The 12,590-nt window shown below is 37.3% G+C and overlaps 1 protein-coding gene across 1 annotated transcript in view; it reads right to left on the reverse strand.

The window, feature by feature from the left end:
* Nucleotides 1–12,590, reverse strand: part of ADGRV1 (adhesion G protein-coupled receptor V1) — a 544,806-nt gene that overhangs the window by 56,112 nt on the left and 476,104 nt on the right. The window contains 1 exon segment of the mRNA XM_033179148.1: nucleotides 9,867–9,988. Within this exon segment, the coding sequence (XP_033035039.1) occupies nucleotides 9,867–9,988 (122 nt within the window).

Here is a 12,590-nt window from a genome sequence, read left to right on the forward strand (position 1 = left end):
AAGAAACGGAGGCACCTGTTTGGAAGGAGGGAGCCAGGTATGAAAAGGTATAGTTCAAGCCTCTCATTACTAAAACTGTATTTGTGGAAGATGTTTACTGGCAGATCAGACCTTGACACTTTTATTTAGAGAACCCAGATGAAACAAAAGTGAAAATCCTGCAGTCTATCTAAAGAACGATGCCTGGTCAATCAACAGGCTAATGAGAAGGCAATGTCAGACACTGTCACTCACTGTGAAATGGAGTTAGCTTGTTGCTCAAAAACACAGAGATGTTTCACCAGCCCAGATGCTGCTGAACACAGGGCAGAGTGGCACAACCTGATTAAGAAAATTTAAGTACACCTCCTTGTCTCCGCTTCTATATATTTATCTGTGAAGTTATAGAAACCTTTGGGGATGTTTTGAAGGGCACATGAGGCATTCATTAGTCTCTCTGAATTCTCACTTTACAAAACAAATTTAGTGAATTTTTTTTTTTTTTCACTGAATTTGACATGGCTCTGGGACAAATCAATGATAGAGTCCCAGCCTCCCCTGGCTTCTACATGTTTATTCCAGGGTTTTCTGGGAAGACTGCTTTTCCGCTCTTCATGAATAGTTCATGTGCTAGTCTCCAATGGAAACAAAGTGACATTTCTTATTACTGTTGGCTGTTGGAAAGCAATTGGAAAGGGAGTGCCTCGAAACAATTAGTCCTCTGTAACAGATTATTTAACAATGTGTATTTCCCAAGAGCTGTTTATCCTCAAAAGGAAGCAGCCAAGACTAAATATGTACTGTATCTAAGCAGACACCTGCACTGAACCCTTCTGGATACTAAGTGAGAATTGAAGGGGGATTATTAATTTGATCCAGTATTCCATTTGGGATGGAATCTATATTTTCTATGAGCAAAGAAATATGTTCCATTTCTTATGATACCTCAAAAGCTATTTTCATTTGGTAAAATTTCTTCCTAAAAGATGGCTTTAATTTTAAAACTGAAATTCAACATATTACCAACAAGAGACACATAGAAAACAAGAAAAGAAAGGGTAAAAGGCAGGGTGGGTGGAGAGAGAGACAGAACTGTTTGTCTTTTTAAAATAAGAAAAATGTTTTCTGTGTTTAAGGCACTCTAGTGACCACCAAAAAACAATTTTTAAAAAAACAGAATAAACTGTTTCCATCTTTCAATCACTTATTTCCCAGCCATTTAGTAGCTTAGGACATGGGGCTAGGAATGAAAATGATTTTAACCAACTGGCTCTTTAAGTCTGAATATGGACTACGTATTTTTAGCTACAAATTCCATGTTGTAACTCCCCTCTCTGAAATAGGGAATGATTCAAAACGTGCCAGGGAACATCTCGAGACCAGATGCTTGTACAAACGAACATGTACAAGTCAGTCACAAAGAAACAGTCAAACAGTACTCTGGAGAATGCAGTCTCATAACTGACATACTGAGAAGTGTCATATCCCAACACTGTGCAAAGCTCTGCTCACTTGCCAGCTTATGCATTCCAAGAAGAATGCGTTTCAGATTTTGGAAAGCTTCTATGCATATGAACCTTCTCCACAAATGGATTTTCTAGCATCTCCAAGCAGCACACGTCTGTTACTGCTGGCTACACTCATTATCGTACATGGGATTCTCTCTACATGTGAGAAAATTGTCAGTGAAATTCTAACATAGTAAGTGTGAGAGACCCCCTAGAAGAAAACCTGAAATAAATGCTGTATTTCAGCCTGAATCTGACTGGTTCAGGTTAAAATTAGAAGAAATATTTCAGCACATAATTTCAGCTAGGAGTGACATGCAAAATATTTAATGATGAGTGTGGCATAAGCATTGCCCAATCAGAATGGCTGCAGGTCTAGCGCTGCACTAGCATCCTGGAGGATCCCTGTCTGGAAGCCTAGAGATGCTTCTAATCTCAATGGGTGGAAGCCTAGAACACCTGCAAGCTTTGGACAGTAGCTATTTTCAATATTTTAACTGACAGGGTTCTGTCAGGGTCTTCCAGCTGAGTATAAACCTGGTGATTATTACCAATAAATGATGATACAAATTTGGAAATAACTTGGCCTGAATAGTTTAAGAAACTTACGACCTACAATCGCCTTAGAAATGACAAACTCAACTCAGTTTTTTAAAAATAGAGGTTATTGGATTAATGGAACAGGAAAATAAAAAATATTAAACATAGCTTCTTATGAATTTCTTGTGGAAAATATAGAGACACTGGTTATATGATAGATCACAAGCACTATTCTAACAAACTGATATCACACTGATAAAGTTTCCTAATTTTGTGACAGAAGCTGTTGCTCGCCTTGTCCCAAACTTATATCAATGAACAAGCAGATTTAGAAAGTAAGTATAGTGGATGTCTGTTACTTTGGCCTGCCTAGCACTGTTGCCCCTTCTGTTGGTAACATAATCCTTTCTTCTGGCAGGAATTCCATTCCATGTGGTTTTTTATGAAACCAGCTTGACTCTTTCCATTATTGGACTCTGTTCATGACCCAGGCCTGGCCAGAGTACCTGTTACCCTGTGATTGGTTCCTGCATGGGATGCGACCCAGGATGGTACCATTCAGTCCTCCACAGGATTTTTTTATCTAGGAATAAGCTCTTTCCTGCTGGGGCTGGAAAGCTGGCAGGAGGTGAGTCTTGCCCCGTGGCGGCCACCATGATCCATGTACTTGGAAAGTCCATTCAGCGGAAGGAAACATAGAACCCCAAGGCCTTTGGAATCTGGGCTCACTAGGCATGTAGGTAAAAAAGTACTTTTCTTCTCTCTTGAAGTCAGAGCCCTTCTTTTGACAAAAAATAAAGCACAATGAAAATCAGGATTTGTTAACCTCACATCATGGGGAAGTGGCAACAACACAATTATCATGACCATGTTCACATGTTATATAGTAGCTACTGGAATTAGGAACAAATTCTGATTGAATAAGCTGAAAGGGCATTTTCACCTTCATTCTCTATGTTCTGCTCACCCTTGATATCCAACAGTTTAATTTTTTTAAAAGATCAAGAAAATGTAAAGAATAAGGATAGACCAGTAAGACTTTGAGTAAAAGGTTCACTTCTTGGATGAGAAGAAGTCCTTCTAGTTCAAGGAAGAGTATTCAGCAATAAAAATTAACAATGTTTAGAATGATGATTTTTAAACCTTATATTTGCATTTGTATCCATAATGCTTTGCAAAATACCTCACATACATTTTCCTAAATGTGCAAATGTATTAAAAAGTTTGGTAGTTCAACTGTGAAATTTTAGGAAGTGATAAATTTCAGGTAAATATTTTAGATAATATTTTAAGTGATCAAAATTTTCTTATTTAAAATACATCAGACACTAAATATCAAAAAATCAGGCTAGACATGGTGGCCCATGCCTATAATCCCAGCACTTTGGGAGGCTGAGGTGGGAGGATCACTTGAGGCCAGCAGTTCAAGACCAGCCCGGGCAACATAGTAAAACCTTGTCTCTACAAAAAAATAAAAATTAAAAAACAGCCAGGCATGGTAGTGTGTGCCTGTAGTTCAGCTACTTGTGGGGATGAGGCAGGAGGATTGCTTGAGCCCAGGAGTTCAAGGCTGCAGTGAGCTATGATCATGTCATTGCCCTCCAGCTTGGGAGACACAGCGAGACCCAGTCTCAAAGGAAAAAAAAAAAGACTGTAGAGAAAGAGGACAGAGGTGGCTAGAGATCCTGAGATCTCAGATTCTAGAGTGCGTGTTGAAAAATATTTTTAAAAAACTTAAAAGATTAAAAAGATCAGAATACTATAGAAATATCACCTTTCAATAATCAGTTTTAGAGCACCTATGACATCATAATAATCTGGATAAAAAATTAGTCAGTAATCTTCTCTGAGCAAAATGTAGTAAACAAGCATAAGATACATAATATGCTTTTATGGTCATAGGTGTTGGCAAAAGTCAGTAGAGAAATATGAAAGCCATCCGAGGGCGGGGGGGCAGGGGAGGAAACGAACAAGTGTTTATTGAACATACTTAAAAAATCTTACTATTAATACTATATAGCCATATTCCATGGAAAGGCCTAAATTGAATACCTCAAGCGATTTATAAGTTAAATGAACCAAAATAAACTCTAGAGAAAGGATATTTTCCAGGTGTTTCTTAATAGACATTACTTTTAGGACTGATTCACTGAGCACCCGGTACCAGGAATGTGCCAGTGTGCCAGGTACCAACCAACAGTAGTACAAATAATCATTGCTGCTTCAGTAATGTCACCTGGATTGAATTAAGCTCATTAAACATAAGTTTAAAATATTTTTAGTTTTTACTTATTCTTAGTTTCTAATAAGTTCTTCAAAGAAAGAGACCGAAATGTTTTCTTGTATGTACCAGTGACATATATTACTATGTTCCACAGTCCTCCTTTCTTTACAAACCTCCATAAGAGCTCAATAAACTTTTCCTGTGCATGTGGTTTGATAGGTTACCCAGGCTACCATTATAATCCTAAGGCTTACATTTATTTAATTACTGCTGACTGGCTCAATTACAGATTTAAGTTGTCTAATCTCCACTGAATCCCACTGATTTTTCTCTAAGCAATCCATTTATTGATGATCTTTCAACATAGTTTAAGTTATGTATGTTCTGTCTAGAAACTGCTCCATACCTTTTTAAAATTTTTATCTCATGCTTTGAACCCATTCCTCTCAACAAATGACCTTGCCTCTTGCCTTTAAGACAAAAGAGAGGGCATTACATGCAAATGCCAACATTCCACACTTTCAGCTCCAGAGTAGTGTTTCATGTTCACCAATCATTTATTCTTTCCCCAGCCTCAGAGAAAACAAAACAAAAAACATTGCTACTCCTCCCTCAGAGAAGCCCTCTATCTCTTCTGTTCTTCCTGCCTCGTCCATGATCTTGCCATGACAATAAATCTTTCCTATAGATGTCAATTTCTCCTTTGTTAGCTCTTGTCACGAGAAAACAAAACCAAAAAATCTCCTTTGAACCAACCAACCTCCCTTCCTAAGCGATTTCTTTCTCTCTTTGCAGTCTCTATTTCACTTCTTTTTCTCATATTGTAGTTCCTAGACCAGCCGAATCAGTACCACCTGGAAACTTATTAGAAATGCAAATGATCAGATTCCACCCAGACCTACTGTATCAGAAACTCTGGGTATGGGGTATAACATCTGTGTTTTAACAAGTTCCCCATGGAATTCTGCTGCACATAACGGTTTTGGGAACCACTGCTGTAGACTGCATTGTTCCTCAGTTCTCATCCTATTTAACTCCTCTGCTACACTAGCCAGAGTTAGGCATTGCGTCCTCTTGAACTTTCTTTTCTACCTACAACTACAAACCCTATCCAGGTTCTCTTCCTAGCTCTCTGATCACTCATTAACAATTTCTTTCATTAGCCCTATCTCTGTACCCAGTTACTAAAACATTGGTATACAGTATTTAGCAATGTCTCCTAAATCTCACCAACTTCACTGCTTATTCCCCAGACCTTGCTCTTTATGTGATCTCCATTTGGACTAAAGATATCAGTGCCCAGCCATTCATTCAAGCCAGAAATTTCTAAGTGATGTTCCTCTCTCACACTTTACCTTCCTATATTTAACTGGTTAACCAAATTTCATTAATATTTATCTCATGCTCCTCATGGGTCAGAAGAATTAATATTGTTAAAACAACCATACTAGCCAAAGCAATCTACAGAGCTGATGCAACCCCTATCAAAATACCCATAATATTCTTCTCAGAAATAGAAAAAATAAAATAAAATCCTAAAATTTGTGTGGAATCACAAAAGACCTCAAATAACTAAAGCAATCCTGAGCAAAAGAACAAAGCTGAAGGCACTGTACTATCAGAATTCAAAATATACTACAAAGCTATAGTAACCAAAACAGCATGGTATTGGCATAAACAAAGACAAGTGGACCAATGGAACAGAATAGAGAAGCACAAAATTAATCCACATTATCTACAGCCAACTGATTTTTGACAGAAGGCAGCTAGAATATTAATTGGGGAAAGGAAAGTCTCTTCAATAAACGTTGCTGGGAATCCTGGATGTTCACATGCAGAAGAAAAAATCTAGACCCCCAACTCTCACCCTATACAAAAATCAACTCAAAATGGATCAAAGACCTAAATGTAAGACCCAAAACTATAAAATTACTGGAAGAAAACAAGGTGAAATGCTTCACTTTATAATTTTGTAAATAGATTCTTATTTATAAAAGGTTTTTAAATATAAAAGGCTATTAAATATAAAGAAAAGGTTTTAAAGGCTATTAGATATAAATAAAAGGTTTATAAATATAATAAGAATCTATTTATAAAATTATAAGAATCTAAAGATTCTTATTTATAAAATATTTTCCTAGACCAATGTTCTGAAGCATTTATAAAATGTTTATTTCATAAACAAATGGGATTAAGTCAAACTAAAAAGCCTCTGCACAGCAGGAAACAATTAACAAAGTAACAAAGACAACCTAGCGGATGAGAGAAAATATCTGTAAACTATTCATCTGACAGATAATTAATATGCAGAACATACAAGGAACTCAAACATTTCAACAGCAAAAGCAATCTGAATAAAACAGGCAAATGATCTGAACAGTTATACAAATGGCCAAAAATATATGAAAAAATGCTCAGCATCACTAATCATCAGGCAAGTACCAAACAAAGCCACAGTGAATTATCATCTCACCCCAGTTAGGATGACTGTCATCAAAAAGACAAAAAATAAGTGCTGGTGATGATGCAGAGAAAACAGAACTCTTCTACACTGCTAGTATAACCACTATGCAGAATGGCATGGAGGGTCCTAAAAAAATTGTCAATAGAACTACATATGATCCAGTCATCTCGCCACTGAGCATTTATCCCAAGGAAAGAAAATCAGTGTATTGAAGAGACATCTGCACACCCATGTTTGTTGCTGCACTATTTGCAATAGCCAAGATGTGGAATCAACCTGTATGTCCAACAACCAATGAATGGATAAGGAAAATGGTAAATATACACAATGGAATACTATTCAGCCATAAAAAAGAATGATGGCCAGGTGCGGTGGCTCACACCTGTAATTCCAGCACTTTGGGAGGCAAGGTGAGTGGACTGCTTGAGTTCAGGAGTTCAAGAGCAGCCTGGGAAACATGGCGAAACCCTGCCTCTACAAAACAAACAAACAAACAAACAAAATTAGCCAGGCATGGTGGCATGTGCCTGTAGTCCCAGCTACTTGGGAGGCTGAGGTGGGAGGATCGCTTGAGCCTGAGGTGGAGGCTCAAGCGAGCTGAGTTCGTGTCACTGCATTCCAGCCTGGGTGACAGAGTAAAACTCTGTCTCAAAAACAAATAAAAAACAAAAACAAAAAAAAGAAAAGTTTGGTGCAAATGTAACTGCGGTTTTTGCCGTTACTTTTATTGACAAAAATCACAATTACTTTTGCATCAACCCAATGTCATTTATGGCAACATAGATGGAACTGGAGGACATTATGGTAAGTGAAATAACCCAAGAACAGAAAGTCAGACATTGCATGTTCTCACTCATATGTGGAAGCTAAAAAATGTTGATCTCATAGAAGTAAAAAGTAGAACAGAGGGTACTAGAAGCTGGGAAGGGTAGGGGAAAAAGGGGGATAGGGAAAGATTTGTTGAAAGATATAAAATTACAGCTAGATAGAAGAACTAAGTTCTTGTGTTCTATAGCACTACAGGATGACTATAGTTAACAATATTTTATAGTTTCAAAGTGCTAGATGGAGGATATTGAATATTCCCAACACAAAGTAATGATAAATGTTTGAGACGATAGATATGCTAATTCTTTTATTATATGTTACGTGTATCAATACGTCACTATGTACCTATAAACATACAATTATTACATGTCAATTAAACAATAAAACGAAAAGTGTTTATCTCTGTAACAACTCTCAAACCTGTTACCTACATTTTATTCCCAGGCACACTGCCAGAACATCTATAGTCTAAAATACGACAATAACCTACCTACTTAGAGCTGCTCTTTTTTTCAATATCCTCTCATAAACATTTCGTTATCCTTCCAGTACAAACATGTCATCCCATTCAAAATGAAAAAAAAAAATTGACAAGATTTAAAAACATTAGAGCAAACCAAAGAAAAAACACAACTTTGATGGCTTCCCTTTGCTTAAAGACTAAAGTTCAGCATCCTGACCATAGAAAGCTGGCATTTAAACCAATCTACGCTTTCTGTCTCCTCTCCCACCACTTCTTTTCTAATTGCAAGACCTTTCTTTTTCCTTCTCAACCCATTGCTTAATCTAGGTGAGATTAGTTATTTTCCCTTCTTGCAGCCTTGGCTAACAGTCTTCTCTGCCTGAAATTCCCATCTCTAACCATATGCTCATTTATTATTTAATAAGCATTAAATGTGTCATTATCTCAGGGGCAAGTAAAATGAATGAAGTAGATCAGGTCTGCTCAGGGCTTGGAAATTGTTGCCATGTAAATACTGCCTTGAAAAAAAAGCCAGCAATTCAGGTTTTTAATGTGAAAATTCTCAATTTTAAAAGTTTGAAGTAAATATTTGAAAATCTAAAACAATCTTTTGTATAACATTGTGTGTCTGCCAAGCAAAACACACCTGCAGGCTGTTGGTTTGGACCTTGTTCTTAGTTCCACTAGGCCCTAGGGATCCAAAGATAACCAAGACCGAGCCTCTACCCTGATGGTCAACAGGCCCCTACTCACTTTCAAAATGCTCTGTTTACATGGCACCTGCCATATTGGATTCTTAAGAGTTAATTGTTTACTCCTTGAATCATCAAATCCCAGAGAAGCCGAGCTGTCTTTTTACACCTGGCAATAGTAAGTGCTCACCTGTAACCATAGACAGTTTTCTGTATAGAAACTTGTACCAACTTGGTTCTAAACTTTTAGTTATTTCGTATTTTCCCCTTCCTAAATTGATAATATGCCTTGATTAGGCACCATCATATAAGCTATGATCTAACTAAAGAATTTGTCTGCTCAGGTGTAAACCTAAAAGATGATCAGAGTCACATTTCAGTTGTATGCTACAATTCTGAAAGTGTGTATATGTCTGTGTGTTTGCCACACATGATCCTTGCAAGATGGTAGCCAAAAGAAGGACTATTTAGAGATAATTTTAGTAAATTTAAGAAATTATTTTAGTCTAGGGCAGATCTTTTTACTCTGGAAAACAAGGAAAATGTGTTCACTTGTTCCTTGTTAATATCAGGGTGCAACATCTTTCCATTTAACAAAAGTACTAAAAATGTCAGCTTTCATTTTTGCTGCAGTTATATAATTTCTAGTTATCCAAGCATGCTTATAAAACTAATTTAAGCTGGGCACTGCTGGACTTAGGAGATGTCAGTCATGTTTTAGTGAACCAAACACTCTCATTTCAGTAAGCATCACACTTAAGAGGGGATTGCTTGAACATCACTATTTCACTCCTCAATTGATCTAATTTCTAGACCCAGCCACAATCCAAATATGTGCATTGATCTTACATGGCTGCCATCTGCAAAGTTGATAAACATCAATCCTACTGAAGAAGAAATATGTTTGTGTAGTTACTTCAATGTTGTCAAAATGAAGGAGAATAAATATTTGTCTTCCCTAACTGTATAATAAGCAAGTTAGAATCCCAGTCATATTTCAAATGTTAAAGATTTAGGCTCCTATCATTTTATTTTACAACTCTATATGATGTTATTGTATGCACAAATTCACCTGTGTGTGGATGCCTGACTCTTTAATATTGAAATTCTATGCCTTGTGTTCATTAAGATAAATATATGTTGTCACTAACCAAACTGTAAGGCTTACCTGCAGACTGTTGAAAATGACAAAGAGAACCAACATCCAGAAGTGTCTGTAGGCCATGTGTAGTCCTCCCCAAAGCCATGTCACAGAAATCAGAGCAAAGAGATATAAAATCAGTGGAATTTCTAGAAATTAAAAAAAAAAAATTTTTGAGCTTCAGAATACTGCACAGTCACAGGTATACACAAAGTTATTTTTGGCTTCTTTCTGTGGTATTCTAAGTGCCCATTTTGAGAGAACAACCTTGGAAATCCCATTCTTATGCCAGAGGAGAGAAGGCAAATTGCTGAGTCCACATTCTTTCTGTTTTGCAAATGGGGCTGCTGGTAGGTCCAGGCATGGATGGGGAAGGATGAGAACTGTTCCTCTCCTAGACTACCACCTGCTGGACTGTTCAGAAAGTACCACAAGCAACAATGGAGTTGTAGAAATCTCGTTGAAAGAGTGTTCCACCAGAAAATGGCAGTCAGTAGCGTGCTCCCAAAATTAGCATATTCCAACCAGGCACTTAATAACAGAAATTACATAACATTGTGTGTGTGTGTGTGCACGCATGCGTGTGTGTGTTGGAAAAACCTGTACTCACATCCTTTTCCTGATCGAGAAGACACCAAAATTTATTGGTAAGTTTAAGAGCAAAGAGGAAGTGACTGATTCATAACGATCAACTAAGTTTATTCTACACATATTCTAATGCAGTTTGTTTCAAACGTTTTCAGAATAGATTTTCTCAGGCTCAAGGGACTTTATTACCCTTTCCACTTGTTTATTTTGAATTTTGTTTGCTATCTGAGTTTTAGAATAATAACCATACAGAGGTGATTTTAATATTTAAATGACAAGTTATGTAAGATTTAGAAAGTGAATCAGATCTTTGCAGCCACAAATAAACACATTTCCAAGCTGTTGAAAGACATCAGGGTAGACCACACCACTGACAACTTTCATGACAGACCTCAAAGCCCTTCTTTACCCACTACCATCAATTAACACCTAAAATCCTCGTGCACTATGGAATTTAAACAGTTGCTTACAACTTTAGCAATTTTCAAATTTAATTTTATTTAGAAACAATCTCAAATATACAGAAGAGGTGCAAGTAGAGTACAATGAGAAAGTTTTTTTTTTTCCTGAATCAATTGAATATTGTCAATCTGATCCCCCATTACCCTCGGAATAATGTGTGTTTTCTACAAAGACATTTTCCTACATAAACATGATGCCATGAAATCAGGAAATTAACACCGATATAGTACTATCATTCTCAGATTCCATTTTATTATACCAGTAATTTCCTTTTTAGCAGAGAGATCCAGAGATCCAGCCTTGTATAGCTGACACGTCTCTGTAAACTCTTAATCCCAAATGGGTCTTCCGTGTGTCCTTGACTTTTGTAACCCTGACACTTTTGATGATTACCAGCCAGTTTTTCTTGTAGAGTATCCTTAAATTTGAGTTTATTTGATTTTTCTCATGATTAGATTTAGATTATGAACTGTTAGAAATCACAGAAGGGATGCTGGGTTCATCTTACAGCATTCTATCAGGTGGCACAAGAACTCAGTTTATCTCATTACTGAAGATGTTCATTTTGGTCACTTGATTAAGATGGTGGCTGCACAAATTCTTCACTATAAAGTTAGCATTTTTCCCTTTGTAATGAAGAAGTTTTATCTGTGGCATTTCTTTGAAACTATGTAAATATCTTTTTCCTTACCAAATGTTTGATTTATCCACTTATTTTCTAATATAGACTAATAGATTCCTGCTTATTTAGCATATTATCCATTATTCTTTCTTTTACCCTTCTTTCCTTTCTTTCTCCCTCCCTCCCTCCTTCCTTATTTCTTTTTTCGTTTTCTCTTTTCTTTTTCCTCTCCTTTTCCTTTGCATAGGGTCATACAAAGTCTTTCTCCATTGCCCAGACTGGAGTGCAGTGGTGTTGTCACAGCTCACTGCAGGTTTGACCTCCTGGGCTCAAGCCATCCCCCCACCTCTCAGCCACCCAAGTAGCTGAAACTACAGGTGTATGCCACCACACCCACCTAATTTTTGTATTTTTTGTATACACGGGGTTTTGCCATGTTGCCTGGCTGGTCTTGAAATTCTGGGCTTAAGTGATCCGCGTGCCTTGGCCTCCCAAAGTGCTGGGATTACAGGCATAAGCCATGGTACCCAGCCACTATCATTGTTTGTTTTGATGCCAAGTTGTCCCTAGTGGGAACCCTTTCAAGATGGTTTCTGTGCCTGTGGTTATATCCTCATCATTCTACTAGCAGTTGTTTGCTTTTTGGCCCAAGATGTTTCAAATGTTCTCTGTCCCAGTCCTGGTTTCTTTTAGGGGAGAATGATATTTAGAAACTGTGATCTGGGGCTAGGTATGGTCACTGCTGTTGCTGCTCCTAAGCTCTCTCAGTAGATAGAGTGAGAGGATACACATGCATATGCACACGCAAACACATTTAGATCTGTTTTACTCTATCTATCTCTATATAATGAAATTCATTAGTTCATTTCAATGCTTCTAATTCCAACCCAAGATCACAGGGTTAATTCCAGTTTTCTTCCTTTCCATATTTGTAACTCTGCTGTGTTGGTAAGAGATCTATTTCTCATTATTCTTGAACTCCTAGATTCAGGCGATCTGCCTACCTCGGCCTCTCGAAGTGCTGGGATTACAGGTGTGAGCCACTGCACCCCGCTATTTCTTATTATTCTTAATATATC

This window comes from Trachypithecus francoisi, unplaced genomic scaffold, assembly GCF_009764315.1.
Source record: "Trachypithecus francoisi isolate TF-2019V2 unplaced genomic scaffold, Tfra_2.0 Lachesis_group2, whole genome shotgun sequence".
Lineage (NCBI taxonomy): Eukaryota > Metazoa > Chordata > Mammalia > Primates > Cercopithecidae > Trachypithecus > Trachypithecus francoisi.